The sequence below is a fragment of the Peromyscus maniculatus genome, chromosome 6 (genome assembly GCF_049852395.1).
Source record: "Peromyscus maniculatus bairdii isolate BWxNUB_F1_BW_parent chromosome 6, HU_Pman_BW_mat_3.1, whole genome shotgun sequence".
Taxonomy (NCBI): Eukaryota; Metazoa; Chordata; class Mammalia; order Rodentia; family Cricetidae; genus Peromyscus; species Peromyscus maniculatus.
In genome coordinates, this window is record NC_134857.1 from 32,950,418 (window position 1) to 32,967,294 (window position 16,877).

The window sequence follows — 16,877 nt, forward strand, 5'->3', positions numbered from 1 at the left end:
TGTTGCTATTATTGAAAAGTTCTGCAGTACAAATAAATGATATATTATTGATCAGTACTTAAAGCTACACAGCAAATTCATTTTTTTTGGTGTGTATGTGTGTGTGTGTTTGTGTGTGTGTGTATGTGTGTTTGGGGGGAAGTGTTTTGGTTTTTGTTTTTTTTTCACTTTGGGTTTTGACTCTAAGTAATTTTAATTTATACCAAAAGAATTCTCAGACACCTTATTTTTGTTGCTTGGTCTACTCTTAAATCTCTTGCTGCCACTCGACTATAAATACTGACTTACCCTCAGTATAGCCTTTCAAATCAATTAGATGACAGTACAGAGTTTAAGTTCCACAAGCAAAGACTAATTAAGGATTCTGCTAGACAAGTGAAAGTCAGTGTTAGAAGAGACCAGAAGCAGATACACAGTTTAAAACGCATTTACTTTTCAGTCCATACCTTTAATTAGCTGTATAACTCCAGGGACTATAATTATCAGAATTGCTGTGAGCTTGCAAAAGGTTAGGAAAATCTGGATCCGGGCACTCCAGCTGACACTCATGCTATTTAGGACCATCACCACAGCTGCAAACAAATAGACAAAGTTACAAAAGGCAAACCCCCATGAGCACAACGATGTCTTAGGTCCTTGTCAGTCGAAATGTGATCTATAGACCTGCAGTGCTGGCTTGAACTACCAGAACCTAAGAAGAGCAGAATCCCAGGCTCTGCCCCAGAACTAGTCACTCCTGCATTAAGACTCCTCTTTGATATACATTCAAGCTTAGATACAACCCCTGCACAGTCAGAGAACCTGTTTTGCTCTTTGAATGTTAGTAAGAATGAACATACATTGCTCTGCAATAACAATAAAGTAAAATATCTTCATCCTGAGGACTTTCAGAGGGTCATGATAGTGTTGAATTCCATTTTGAAGTCATCCATCAGGTTGTGATAGTGTTGAATTCCATCCTGAAGTCAGCCAGTGAGTCATGATAGTGCTGAATTTCATCCTGGAGACATCCAGTGGGTCATGATAGTGTTGAATTTGATCCTGAAGTCATCCAGAGGGCCATGATAGTGTTGGATTTCATCCTGAAGTCATCCAGTGGGTCATGATAGTGCTGAATTTCACCCTGAAAACATCCAGTGGGTCATGATAGTGCTGAATTCCATCCTGAAGTCATCCAGTGGGTCATGATAGTGCTGAATTTCATCCTGAAGTCATCCAGTGGGTCATGATAGTGTTGGATTTCATCCTGAAGTCATCCAGTGGATCATGATAGTGCTATATTTGATTAAGGAAAGGGTAAGAAGTACTGTGTCTGAAGTCTTGCTCTTCACCATCAGGACCAGCCCTACCCAGTACTGTTCTTGGACTTCCTCCCTGCTTTCCAAACAGATAATGAGGGGTGAGTTTTAACTACCCTGCAAGTGTTGGCTTTCAATATATATTTTGTCTATTTGATAAGAAAGTCTTGGAACTTTTCAACTTAGGACACACAATGGGTCTGAAGCCAGGAGACTTTCTTCTTCTTAATGATACCATTGACAGTTTTCCAAGCAGCCACCCCTATCTACATCAACAGAAGAATTCATTCAGGCATTAAAGGTAATCAGCTCTATTCCTGGCCCCGGTAAATAATTAACATATTTTTGTTGTATGAATAAATGAATGAATGAGTGAACTGGGTTATCAAAAATGTTAATGAACAGTTTTAGTGGTGGTATTCTAGGCTCTTTCTATCTGATGGAATGTCTAGGGTTATTCTACACAGTGAATTTCAACTTTGTTTTTGCCAAAAACATAGGCACAGTGTATCCAAATGCAGTCAAAAGCTATTTCATTCTGGACATGTATGGTTTTCATCAATAAACTTTCTTTTTGTAAAGATGTATTCTCCCTTAACAAAGATTTTTTAAAATGTATAAAATTATTTCTCAGGAAATTTGAAAAATCCACTAGCATAATTCTTACCACTCAAATTGGAATTGTGTAGAGTCAGGAGTTGTCAACACGCATCCCTTGTATAATATAATCATGACCTCAGTTCCCTAATTAAGAATTGCTAAAATATTACCAACATACAATAACTAATTAAAAAAATTAAAACAATCTATACCCAGACAGAGCCTAATTAATGGACATTATTTTAATGATTTCGGACAGCCATCTAAAGTCAATATATAATCAATCATGCATCACATGAAAAAGTGTTTACGGCATGCTACTGGCCCACAGAGTCATTGATGTACTCATGGGGCAAAGAGAAAGTCAGAGACAGGGAAAAGAGGATGTCTGTAAAATAGTTATAAAATAATATCAACTATCTATAGATGACAGAACATCAAATATTTTCAAATTTGAAATTTAGTTTACAGCAACATTTCAACAAATTTTGCAGAGGATAGAATTGTAGCGACACCAGTCAATGAGCAAATGAGTAAACTATGTACATAACTGTATGTACATGCTTCCTCCATGCAACCAAAACTAAAGAGGTAATGGAGGGACATGATAGAAACAGGAACAAGCTTTCACTAGGAACAGTTCACATGGTATATGCAGATCATCACCACATTACACAGACTAAAATAACACAACTTTATTTGCCAAATATACCTCAGTAAAGACAGACATTTTAATCAGTAAATGAAGCAGTAAGTTAAGTCTTATTGAAAAGAAGACCAAGATGGGGGTCAGAAGAGTCCACTGAAAGTGAAATGGGGCAATAATGAAGTATGTCAAAGAAATAATGATGTGAGTGGTCAGAAAGACCTGAGCTGGGGGACATCATAATTCATCTATCTCTGATGCCGAATATATGAAGAAATAAATATTGCCACTGTCCATGCACAAAGGCATTATTTTATCAGGAATGATAAAAAATAAAATAATTTTTCTGTCTTCAAAGCATACAGAGATGTTACATATTGAAAATAATCAAATGCAACTCTGTTTCTCTCTAATTTATTGAATGACTATCCATTTCTCTATGCAAATTCTTGTGCAATTAATGGCTTATCACATGAGAATGCTAACTTTTTTTAATTAAAGGGGTCCAACTTTGACATGAAAGTGGAAAAAAGCTTGGCCTTGGCTGTGATCAGCAGGAAAGGAGCACTGTGTCTGCCCTATCTCAGGTGGTCCACAGTAGAAAAGAGGCCGTGGGAGAAAGGAAGGAGGAGGAAGAGGGAACTAGAGAGGTGGACACACGGAGCAAGAAGAAATGTTCTCCTTTGAAGAACACTTGACCATGTGCATATTTGAGAAAAGAGGGCTTCTTGCCTTCAAAATGCTTGACGTCCATCGAAACAGGCACAACGTGAGGCTCTGGAATATTATTCTCTATTTTCTAGACTCTTCCCGGACAAATGGAAGACACAAACAACCTTCAAGAGTTGACCCTTTCCCCTTGCTTCCTTCCCCCTAGGCGAGGGAAGAATTCTTAGTAAGACTGACTTTCCTCAAACTTTTCTCACAAATCAGCTTTATGTGGGCATCCAATATCGCACTCATTAGTAGCTACGCCATATTCCAGGGGGTGTAACACGATGACCCGGAGGTAGAGTCCAGTAAGTAAAAAGGTCACCCACGGGGCAGCCAGAAGAGGTTCTCAGGCTGCTAAAGCAGATGCTTCCTCCTGTGTCTATGCAGAGGGATTTTAGGCTGCCTGTGCGACTTTGCCCACAGTGCTGACTAGGAATTTGGGATTCAGTAAACACAGGAGTGTTCTGAGTTTCTGGTGTAAACCATATCTGCTCCTTGAATGTGTACCATCTATGCATATTATAATAATAAAAGAAGTCTGAGCCAGCACTCTGGCCTGAGTTCTACTCCTTTGAGTAACAGTTAATTTCACACATGAGGAAATGGGGGGGGGGGGGCGGGAGGGGGGAGCGGCTTACTTCAAATTTTTATCAAAATGAAAATTCAGCAGTACATGGGCTTTATTTACTTATTTATGATGCAGTTTCTTAGAAACTACAATGTAGCAGGAAAAGCTATATCCATAAATCCTAGAGATAAGAAACCCATTTTTGAAAGAAGTTGTATTTAAAAGGAATGTTTAGGGAAATTTTAGGGACTGATGCTATGATTTAAGGACTAGCAAATATTTCTTTCTGCACACTCCATCATTCGCCTCTGTCTTTCATTTTGAAAAGAGAGGTAACAGATTATTGGGTTGTCTCTTAAAGCTATATTCTTTCGGGCTTCCGGCTTTGGAGCTTTGGTGCTACACTGATAAAACATACAGATGCTATATATGAATGCTACATGATGAGATAAAGTGGGTGCCTCCACTGTTTCCCGCAGCAGCTGCTGGGTTCCTTTATCTCTCAGCATCCATTTCCGGGATGCACTGATCTCAGAAAGTACCTTTAGAAGGCAGCGGGCCAACTCTGTATCTATGATCTCACTGTTGGGAATAAACACAGCCAGCACCACAAAAATGTAAACTATTATCTTATATCAGACATGGTGCAAAGATTTCCATGGATAATATTTGCTAATCCTCACTTTTCTATGACGTGGTTGCTGTTATCAGTCATGTATTTCATACGAACAGGTGAAACTCCAGGGTCTGTTTAATTTGCTGGTGTTCATATATAGGCAGTACGTGTTAAGATAAGATTAGAAGGCAGGTAGGTGAACTCCTGAGTTCAAGCCTTTACCACCAGCTCACAGGTGACACAATGAGGAAATAGCTCAAGAGATGTGTGTGAACTCACTGGCATAACCAGTTTCTTTACAGCGTGTGACATCTCTTTTTCTTGGTTCTCTGGGAGGGTTCCTGTTTGTCTTAAGATCTCAGGATATTTGAATCCCACATTTTTTGTATCATCCTCCTGAAGGATATGTATATCTTGCTTTGCATCTACTGAAGAGTCAGCTTCATTGTGTTGTAATCTAGCTAATGGAGAAAAGGAGTAAAAATACCTAGGTTTCAGAGTTAAAGAAATCCACAGACACACACTATGATTGAATTGCCCATACAAGCGAGTCATATATTTTCAATATAATCTGAAGGTGACAGCAAAACAGAAATGATAGTATTTGTGGCGTTGAGTGGTTTGCTTGTGTCTGTCTCTGTGTGTATGTGTTTTCATGTGTGGGCAGGTGTGCACGTGCATACACATGAAGAGGCCAGAGACAGATGTTGACCGTCTTTCTCAGTTGCTCTCCGCTTTAGTTTTGAGATAAGATTGAACTTTGAGCTCACTGATTCAGCCCTCAAGGCTGTCCAGTCTAATTCTTCAGCCCTGGACTTGCAGGCTGGGGATGAAACTCAGGTCTTCACGCTCGCTTGCTTCGCAGACACTTTGCCTAGGAAGCCATCCTCTCTGCCCCTAGCTATGATTCACAATGATACATAAATGCCGTTTTCATTGTTCCTCCCAGTTGCTTCCACAAGGTTGAAGGTGCACCACACCACTCTTACCTATGTAAAGTAAACCAGCAAAGGCTATGAGACTCGGAGAGATACGGCAGGGTAGATGGGAGTACAACTCGCCACATAAGAAGAAAGTGTTGGAATGATAATATTTCCTTTGAGAATGTGCTTCTTTAGGGTCCAGCTTGAGGGACCATAACAATAGGCTCAATATTTTACATACTGAATATACATACCTGCCCCTTCAAACTATGAAAGAAGTGGAACCAGTGAGCTTCCATAGAAGGGTGTTGATCATGTCGGAATCGGGCTTAGGGACATAAGCCAGTGAGCTTACAAGATTTTCCAGTTACACTTCAATGTGCCTAACATTTTTGCTAAAATGGACAGGATTTTTGGATCAACACAAGTGTCTCATCTTTATTATTTGCCAGAGTGGGACACTCTGAAAATTATGGGTAAATTAGCATTTAGATAAATCCCTCCCCTGCCCTGCTAGTATTTTTCAAATGGTTGGTTAATATTTCACAAAAGTTGAAACTCTTTTGAAGTTTGACCTTTTTCTATACTTAACTAGAGATTTAAATTCCTCATTTCCCTCTAGGAACTCGGGAAGTAATTCATGCAATTAAACTCCATTTTCTACATCTCCACAACCTCCCCCTGTCACGGGCAGAACATCACCTATATTCACTTTGAAAAATAAAGTATCTGAGAGATTTGCCCCCAGGTAAATTACTCTTTATCTCTGTCTCCACCCCCTGTTGCTCCATTAAAACTAAATTCCTCTTAAAGGCAGTTTGACTTTTCCAATTAAGCCATTGACTTAAATGACTTCCCACTGACTCAAGAGAATATTCGGGTTTTTCTTTCAGTACTTCCAAGTTTAGGAACTTGTTCCCTGATCAGCATCTGTAATTTATGTCAGAATTTACAAACTAATACTCTAGCTAATGGCAAAAACTGAAACATAGAGGATCCATCAATCCTTCAGACTCTTCTCCAACCATTCCTCCACAGAACTCTACTACAAATATATGAGCCCAAACACAGTTTACTGATCATTTCTTTCAATTGCTTTAACAGTTTTTTGGGGGATTGAAATTTTTAATTCCCTCAAATATGAATGTCTCCTTTAAAGGAGTTAGCAAAATTGAGATTAATGACAGAGTCATTAAGACTTATAAAAATAAAAATACAAACATATCATCATTGTTTATCTAATTTCATGGTCAAAGCAGGTAAAAGTTGTAGACTTGTAAATATCTGCACATCAGGATTTGCTTTAAGATCTCTGATTATGCTTTTTAATTAATAACATGTAGTATTAGTCTAAAGAGTTCTTTAATTTTAAAGAACTTCTTTCCCTTCTCAGTCTTCATTAAACAACTGTGATGTGATTTGGTCTCATTCAGGGAAGACAATATATATGGTAGATGTAAAAATGGCTGTTAGTCTAACCCTTTAGTGCAATATCAGAATCATCAAGAACTTTCCATGTGCAAGGAACACTTCAAGATCTTAAAACTCTGATATAACTTTACATTTCTATAGTCATTCAAGGTGCATTGTTATTTCACAGGCATTTTATCAATCAACAAAACAGAAGCACAAGTAAGTTTAATAGACCAAGATCACATAACCATGAAACCAGGACACTTCGTTCCAACTCCAGGTCGTTGGTCTATAGTAATTATAACCATTGTGTAAGATGGCGCCAGATCTAACATCTTGTCTGGCAAACTGTTTCACTCCACTAATCTCCTTGATCCTGAGACCTGAAGCTTCCTAAAACTTATGGTTAACAGGTCACAAACTACAAGTGTTTCTGCTAGATTTTAAACAAACAAACAAAAAAAATACCTAGACTTCTCATAAAGTCAATCAGTAACAGATAACTACTGAGCATAAACAAGCAACCTAAGTGCTGTTGAGGGGCTGGGGATGTGGCCTTGTGGAGGCCCCTGGTCCCAGGGGAATCCCAGTGACATTTCTCCACAGAAGTATAAATATTCATCGCTTGCCCTGCATTCTTAATAAGTTGCAGGCATCATCACTAATGCTCTACATAACTGCTGAATCCTCACAGCCCCCACAACACTGGCATAATTATCTGATGAGCATACTGAGGTGCAGAGAAGTGAGGTCAATTGTTCTTAGGTTTCCTATCTGTGGTGTCTATAAAGGGAAGAATGTCATAGACAACTACATCTGAATGTCCAGAACTCCAAAATGTCTACTTTTCAGCCATTTTCTTTGTCTTTCCAGAGATGTCACAGGACAACTGTGTGTTTACAATTAAGCTGTTTAGTTGAGAAATCCATGTATGTCATACCAGAGAAGTTTTTACATAGAATCACTCACACTTTGTTACAGACTAGCCCTCAGGGCATCTGCTGTCAAAAGTGCATTTAGCTTTGTGTCATTGTATTAAGCCTCTGTGGAGAAACCCTCTAAGCAGTCTTCCTTGGGTATGCAATTCAGTTATTCCTATATACCATTCTCTGGGTTGTTAAACTTAGTCAACTATGATCATAAGGATTCAGAAAACAATGATTCAATCTGTAGTTATTATCCTTTTCCATGACATTCTAGAATTTTGTAGGAAATGACCATCAGATTTGGCTCTGTGTTGCTTATGGAATCTTCTGCATGTTCCTCTTTTCATTTCATCTGTTTCTTCAATTTTTATGCTCATTAATAAAAAAAATGGACAACTTCCTGATTTGCAACCTGTAAACAAATCTTCTAGCTGAGAAAGGCTACTGACTATCAAATCTTGTGAGAAAATTCTTATCATGGCCAAAAATAGGCAGAGAAAATGATAACACTGAGGGTGACAGCCATATATATCACTATAAACAATACAAACACAACATACACACCCAGCATATAAACATAACCCCAGGACCATTCACTAGTAACAATTTCATATATCACTAGCATAGGGTAATTTCCAGTTCAAAAACAATTCCTCAGAATAGTTCTTCATCTCTAAGAGTGTCTTGTGATACACTATCCATTTAATATTTTACCAAGGAAGGAGTTTTTATTTGTCTACTTTAAAAGATCAGCTTCCACATCTGTTGATCCAGAACACAGTTGGCATGCATTGTAACAGCAGAGGCCACTTCAAATCTTGTGGTCCTGCCTCTAGTTTCCAACACAGATTTGAAACTGTAAGCATAGAGAACACAATTTGGGGGATACCATGCAAAAAATTCTAAAGAAAATTTGCCTCCAATCATCTTGTTACATTGTGTTCCTATTTTCTGTGATAACTATAATACTCACTGATGCCCACAGCTGTAACCAGCTTGATTGCAAGTTCAGGAATTTCACATTGAACAAAAAATGGTTCCAGAATGTAGCGTCCAAATGCCAGGGATATCACAGCAGTAGCTCCAGGCCTAAGAAATAATATATTGAGGTTAACTACAGAAAACAATAAGTAATAGTTTCACTAAAACTTTTTTATCTTCAGGTCTTACTATCTAACATGTGGAATCTATCTAACAGAAATTTATTATGCTTAGAACTTTGTATTTCATTAAGTTTCCATACACTCCAAATGAAATATTGTCTATTCCAATAAAGGCTAATTTTTAAAAATCTTTGTGAAAATTAGTATTTATAAATATTCATTACCAAAATGTGTCTAAATATTTATTGTTGACTCTTAATTTTCTAGTAAAAAGAAATCTCTAAGCCAAGTAAATATTCTGAATTTCTGAAGAATATTTATATAGAGAGAATCACAGAATAAGACAAAATCCCAGCCTGAGAAGACAGAAACCCAGACAATAAGTCATCCTACTTTACTTCTTCAAAGGGAAAAACAAATATTCCATTTCATCTTCAATATGACTGCATATTGTTGCCACACACAAGGAAATCCACAGAATTGCTAAACATCTCAAGTAAGAGTCCCTTTCAGCTTCTCTTCCTTCTTGTGGTTACCTAACACCCAGGCCTGATCCCTGGATTACCAGAAACCAACCACCATCACCTGTCTCCAGCCTTGGTCTCCTATCTCCAGTCAGCACCACACACATCGTAACTTTCTTCTCTCCCTAGAGACCCTTTTCTCTTTTCTCCAAAGGGGATGCTCCTGTTTCTCTCTATCACTTATAAAAGTCTTTGATTTGTAAAATGAAATCTGGTCCTGACATTTCGGTCTCCTTGAAACATGTTTTGGCCATGGTCAGGTCTTGCATATGCGCTCAGGTCCAAGCATCCCTTCCTCTTCTCTTGTGGTTACCTAACACCCAGGGATCTAGATCCGAACCACCTCTGCCCAAAGCCTTTTCAAACAGCCACCTTTGCTTCTCCCATGAGCAGCACATGTAGGGCAGCTCGAATGCTCTACATGTGGAATCAACATCAAGTAGCTACTTTTTTGTACTTTGTATTTCCATTCAGTCTTGGTCCAGAGACGTGTCCTCAACCCTCTGCCTGGGTCAGATCTGTCTAAGTGTCCTCTTACACAGCACCAAGCCTGTCCCTTCCACACTGCTTATCACAGTAGGGTTTTTATTCTATTTAATGTGATTCCCAGATTGAAACTCTTTCTCTCCACTTGACTTGGAATTCTATGGGAACAAGACTGTGTCTGTTGCTAATCAGAATCTTATCCCAGTGCAGCGGCTAGCACAGCATCTGTGACACAGTGGAAACTTATCAGTTATTGAACTTAACTTTAAAGTCCCCATCATGTTCTGTTGGGTGACTGTGCTTGAACTCATTTTGCAGGTTATTTCTGGCAATACAGCCTTAATTTGTTAGTATAACTTTAACATTAGAGATCACAATTATTACTATTTAGATATCATGCATATTACTAATAGAAGAGAAGCCTTTATGTACTTAGGGAACCATGTTCTTCTTCATGTCATTTGTTACTTGGTCTGTTTGAAAGGCTACACCAGCAGTGAGAGTCCAGTGTGACAAAATGGAATACAAATGTATTTAAAAGCTTCTAAAAATTATTTAGGTAATTTAGCTACACACACACACACACACACACACACACACCATGAATCAATTCTTTCAAAATTAAGGCAACATCTGATTATCAGCTGTTTCGGAGCAGGAAATGTGGCTCATTCCAATTTAGATCTCTTTATTGTGCAATTTACCATTTGCAGCAATTTTCAGAACGAATACTTAATGAACGGGCACTGTATCTGTCCAGTGCAAATGGAATGATCACACTAATAGCAACACTGAGCAATTAGATAAAGTTCCACAACAAACGCATGGATGAGGATGGGGTGAAGTCGAAGGACATCAGGCTGGGAAGCTCAACAGCCTGACAGGCCAGCATTCTCGGTGTTCTTAATTCAATGCTGAGATTGTTACATTCAAAATAACGTGATTTTGGACTTTCTGACACTTGTTAAGAAATAATTCATATCCAGGATACACAGAGTGCCAGTGTAAATTGTATGAAAGTTATAAAAGGTGTAAGACCTGATCTCACATACTTGAATTGGGAAAAACGCAACATAGTAGCTAAAGTATTGAATAAAATACAAGGTAACAAGTTTAAGGTCAAATGGGATTTAGAGGCTACTTTTGTTTTCGGGAGAATTAAGAGATGAAAATAAATGCCACAAACTAGGGATAAACCAGAAATTAACTGTTTAAAAAAAAAGAAAGAAAAACAAAGAAAAAAGAAAAAGGTGTAAAGATAAACTTTGAAGAGTGCCTATGACTAGGGTGACAGAGATGATAGAGAAGTAAATTCCAGACAGGGGGACCTTAGGGAAACAGTGAAAACACTCTTTTATCATCATTTAATTCTAGTGATGGCTAAGCCACGAAGAACTGTCATAACCAATATGAAGCATGCAGCACTCTGAAGTTTGTTATTAGCAATCATTCCTGCTAAGGACCACTTGAGAGCTCCGCCTTCGTCACTTATGTTCATGGCAGAGTGAAAACTCACCTGAGATTTCAGCACTGTGTGTCCTATGTTTACAGGGAGAACAAGGTTCCCTGATGATTGCTACCGAGCTCTGTGATCAGAAAGTGCAAGTCACATCCTGTGAAGCAGTTAGCACAAAACACCCGTGACACGGGCTGCAGGTGTGACATCACAGACTCCCCACAAAGTCGAAGGAAATTTGCTGTTCACAGTGACTTGGCGCTATTCAGTGCCAAGACAATCAGGAAGGGGTAGGGAGTCTTACAGCAATACAATCAAAAGATTTTCACAACTACGGATCCCTGGTTTGTTTAATGTGAGGAAATGAATCACTCATGGTATGTAAACTTGATCTTTTTTTTTTTTAACTTTCTGTAAAGCACAAGACTTGATAATACTCTAAGTTCTTTGGCACAGACATTTCTTAGTCACAAGTAGTATAGTTAAATGGCCTGATGACATAATCAACAATCAGAAAAAAACTCTAATTCTTGGTACATTAAATTGTGTTTGGCCAGTCAAAGGTGCAGTTCATCAAGGTGGATTTTGAAGTTTCACCTCCTCTCTAATAAATACCTTTCCTAGAAAAACATATATGAATTAAATTGGAGCTTAAAGAAAACTTTTTTATGCCTTAGGGTTATCATGTTTCCTACAAAGTCACATGACACACATTTGTAGTTAGTTAAAAATAGTCAAGATTATCCTGGAAAGTGATGAAATGAATAGGCTTATTCTCCCTTAATTGTTTCCACATCCTTACCGTATTATGAGCAGTTCCACCCAGACTCGGACAAAAGCTAGTAAAGGACCAAAGACCTCCAGAATGTATGTGTAATGACCACCAGATTTCTTTATGCTCGTACCCAATTCGGCATAGGACAAGGCTCCTGTGGACGGTTATAATAAAAAGGCACAAATTTGACATATAATCAAGCAGTCTTGTGACAAAATCCATACAGCAGTGTTTGGGTTACATGCCATGTGGCTACTTCTTTTGGCAAGAATGACCTTCTTCATGAGAACAGTTATTATCTCATAACTGAGACCCACCAAGTTCCTCTTTTAACTTCCTCACACTTGAGACCTGCCTCATGTTAAGAAAGAAAGAAAGAAAGAAAGAAAGAAAGAAAGAAAGAAAGAAAGAAAGAAAGAAAGAAAGAAAGAAAGAACAAAGACTGGAAAGATGGCTCAGAGCACTGACTGCTCTTCCAGAAGACCCAAACTCGACCCTCAGCATCCACATAGTGGCTCACACCTGTCTGTGTCTCTAGTTCCAGGTGATCCAATGCCCTCCTCTGGCCTCCTCCAGCACCAAGCACATATGTTGTGCATGCATACAGGTAAAATACCCATAGACAGAAAAATCAAAAGGAAATGAAAATCAATGTAAGGAAAGGAATTTCATTTGAAATGGTAACTACAGACGTGGTTGTGAATGTATGGTCAGAAACCAGAGGGCAGAGGGAAAAGACAAGGAGGATGTCAGTGACACTGACCTATTCTTTGACTAACAACACCACTTCGTGCTCAAACAAATTATGTACTCAAACTGACATCATTATGGTATTCAATAAATTTTAATAAATCATGTATCTATGGCATATCAAAACATGGGTCATCTGTTCTTTGGGAAAAATGGGACTGCATGCCTTGGGAGACTTCAGTTAATTGATAGAATATGTCTTGACAGCAAAATGAATCTTGATTTGGTTGTTCTCTTCTCAGAAATGGTTATTATGAATGTTTTCAAAATGAACACCCAGGAAGTTGAAAGAACAACTGTTTTACAGTAAGATTCCATATGTACAGTCATGTATGTAATATAAAATCAATTATAGACTAAGTTGTGCTTAGAAATATTACTCAGATGGGATTGAGGAAGCTATCTAAACTCCTCAAATCCTAATTTTGTCCCCTTTGAAGTGAAAAAAAAATGGATTTTAATCTCAAAAAAGACTTGTGCATATAAAGGTGGTAAAGTGTACCACAGGAAGCACTGATTCTGACACAGCAAATGCCACATTGATGATATCACTATATTTATCAACTAGTTCATAGTTAATTATGAAGGAAATAAAAATAAATCTTAATTTTATCAAAAAAGAAAGAAAAAAAACTCTGAATCCATTGCTTAGTACTCAAAGGTAACATAGTTTCTGCCCAAGCACCTAAAGAGGTTCCACATGTGGAAAGTAATCACTGATCAACAGCATCTCCTATAGAACACCCAAAATAAATATAATTTGGAAATTTAGTGAAGTCTGAGTGTCACTTACCCAATCCCTAAATTGAGCATTATTTCAGAGTCACTTGGGGAATTTTTTTTTTAAAGTAAAGAGTGAACAGATAAGGAAAGACTTGAAGACCACACCTCAATGCATTCTCAGAGTCCAGACACCAAAGAACAACCCAAGCAGCTCTACTGCCTTTTAAAGCCAAGAGATGCTAAAGTGATAAGCTTACAGGTACCTATTTAAGAACTTCTGGAGTATTTCATTAATTTAGAATTAAAGGTAACTAGCTCTAGTAAACTTCTTCTGAAAAAGTAGTCACCATGTTGGCAAGTTGTCCAGAAAAGCAACCAATATAACCTAGTTATTGGAAAGAGTCTTCAGCACTTTGGAATTTACTGTGAGAGAATCAATACCCAGACCTCTGCACACTTTGCCCCAGATTTAAATTGAGTTCTGGGAGAATGGAATTTTCATTGAAAGATCTCAAGCTCCATAACTGTGTGCCCAGATGAAAAGAAGTTCAAAGCAGGCTATAAAAGTCCATGTGTTGACCTCAGTGCTCAAAAAGTTGTAAACCAAATACAGATGCTGCTCCCCTTACAGAGGGTGACTGTGTACCCCAAAACATTCAAAACACTAGTCAGTGGGAACTTCATTGGCCACACATAGCCTAGCCACTATCCTACACATTTGCTTTGAGCTAGACAAAATCATCCTATGAAAAGTTCATTTTGTAAGTGTTAAAATATCTCAAGTAATTTATTGAAAAACAAATTCTTATCACCTACCACTGGAAGGCAAAAAAAAAAAAAAATCATATGATGAACCATCTTAAGTTGGGGACTTTCTTGGTCCACATTCTAGATTTGTATTCTCTGAATTCTAGAGCTTTAAGTAAGAGAAATATTTTCTCCTCATACCTCGATTGCTTTCTATTTGTGAAGACTTTATGCCAAGAAAGCTCCCCGTAATTTAAGTGGAAACGATATGAGAGCACATCTCTGAAGTTAGAGCTCAAACTCACATTACACTCCCTCAGTTGCTCTCTATCGGTTCCTGAGTTTCCATCAAGGATGACAGACTTATATAAAACATATTTTCACCATTCAAGTCAATGTGTCTTTAACGAGCTCAACATTCAAGGTAATTTATTTTACAGCATCTGAATGACCATTGATTATATGTGAAAATCAAATCACACAGTGCTAGCTGCCTGTGTAGAAGTATGCAAAGTCTGAGAAACTGGTTGTAGTTTTTCTGATTAGATATTGATTTATTCTAAATATATCAAGTACTGTAAGATAATGAAAGCCTGGGGGTACACTGTCACTTAAGATCAACAATTGAGTTTCTCCTTGCTTATTTGTACCTGCATTTGCCAGAACCACTTTAATATTAATAACAGTAAGGATTCTGCTGGAGTTTTTGATAACTGTATTACTCCCAGGAATGAAGAGAACTGGAAAGGGACAGCACACAGCTGTCACCAAACATTTCATCAAGCATAATCTATTCACATAAATTATGCCACCAAGTTTTCCAGATTCTTAAAGCAATTCCTCTATAGATCTTTCTATAGTAAGTCTGCTTTCAAAATTGTTCAAAATGCCTCCATCCTAGAAACAGATATTTGAGTTCTCTGGGTAGGTAACTTTCCCCAAACAGTGATTTAAAATACCACAAGACCTAAGCAGAAGGAATGAATGGAGCAAGAGTTAACACTTGGTCCCGGAGTAACAAAGTAACTTTGAAGGGTGGGCTACTTTGGGACCAAAGTATAAATCAAATAAAAAAATAAAAATGACCCTTCACCATTTTGTCACCTTCACAATGAACTTGGAGAGTTTTATGTTGATTTGTCCTGCTGATCAAGGATCAATTATTTCTTCTACAGTATTAATCCTCAAATCAAAGGAACAAATTTTGAAGAGAAAAATAATAACCATAGTAATACCAGTTCTGGTCAGATGAACTTCAGTAAAAGAAATTATTTCAGTGGAGAAATTATCTGTTTCCCTAGAGACCAAGTAAATCACACATGAAGAAAACAGATCCAAGGAGTGAAGACTAACACCCAAGTGAAGCCTGGAAACTCATACTGAGAAATTTTCTTAAAGGTATTAAGAAAAAAATATAAGAGGAAAAAGTTGTGTCACTTACAAACTCTGAGTCACATCAAACACTTGCCTTTCCAAGGACTTTTGCATAATATGAGGAATGGACAAGCCTATGAATTAAAAATATTAAAAAGGCAAAGAGTGCCACCCATTTGTTAAGCTAATGAAACGTCTGTGACACTCTTCTGAACATCTAGTTCTGCATGTAAATAGGCCATGCAGGCTGCACCTCGCAGGTGTTCCAGCCAGCCAGCCAGCTGCCACAACGCTCTAAGCATGCCTCACAAAGCCCAAACCCTTGGCAGAGAGGGCTTGTTTGGCTTTCTGGGTCATCAAAGTTAGTTTTTGCTCTCATCACACCAGAGAAAAATCATACAAGAGTCCGTCTCGGGCAGGGAAGGAGAGTATAGCCTGAAGGAAAGAATCTGAGAGGATTCCGCCTAAGCCAACAGTGGACAGTGTGTTTGGGTAGTGCACATACCTGAACAACAACAACAACAAAAATTCAAAACATTTCCTGTAGCATTTGCCATTCACTTACTCCTCAGAAATAACCCTTTACTTTCCCAGAGAGCCACACAGCCACACCCCCAGAGAAGAAGTGCACTCACCAAAAAGTGACAGTACTCCACAGGCAGACCAGAAAACCAGGGACATGCCCACGCTGCCCGTGCTCTGGAGTATGCCCTTGGGGGAGATGAAGATGCCCGATCCGATGACGGTGCCGATGATGATGGAGACCCCCCTCAGCAAAGTGATCTTCTTTTTCAGAACCACCTTCTCCTGCCCTGGTGGCTCTTGGCCCCCCATGGGGGGCAGCCTCCCGCTCACATTGCCCTGCAGGTAACCTCCTTTGGAGATGGTGGCCACAACTGGCTTTCTGACCATGGTAGTGTCACGCCAGGGGAGGGGAGTGAAAGAAAAAACAGAGGGAAAACAAAACAAAAACTTTCAACTTTGGTTTCTCTAGATGTGACTGATCACTGTTGAGTCTCGGCTACCTCTTTGCTTTCACTGACTGGCTCTGCACGCTGATGTCCACAGGTGAAACCCCAGAGGTGTGTTTTAGCCTTCCCGGCTGTCTAATTATGCCTCTAGTCCTCGGAGCACCTGTGTGGCACCGCACCGGCTCCAGGAGCAGTGGGTTTGCTGCAGCCGCGGCTGCTGCCCTATCATTACACACCAGCTCAGCTTCCTCGTGGACTCCTATT

The 16,877-nt window shown here is 38.7% G+C and overlaps 1 protein-coding gene across 1 annotated transcript in view; it reads right to left on the reverse strand.

Moving 5' to 3' along the window:
- Slc7a11 (solute carrier family 7 member 11) overlaps window positions 1-16,645 on the reverse strand; it is a 71,898-nt gene extending 55,253 nt beyond the window's left edge. Inside the window, exons 1-4 of the mRNA XM_006977600.4 lie at window positions 16,278-16,645; window positions 12,076-12,202; window positions 8,678-8,793; window positions 447-572 (exon numbers count right to left, since the gene is read on the reverse strand). Coding sequence (XP_006977662.1) covers window positions 447-572; window positions 8,678-8,793; window positions 12,076-12,202; window positions 16,278-16,554 — 646 coding nt within the window. The 5' untranslated portion in view covers window positions 16,555-16,645. The remainder of the gene's footprint in view (window positions 1-446; window positions 573-8,677; window positions 8,794-12,075; window positions 12,203-16,277) is intronic.
- Window positions 16,646-16,877: the final 232 nt, after the last annotated feature.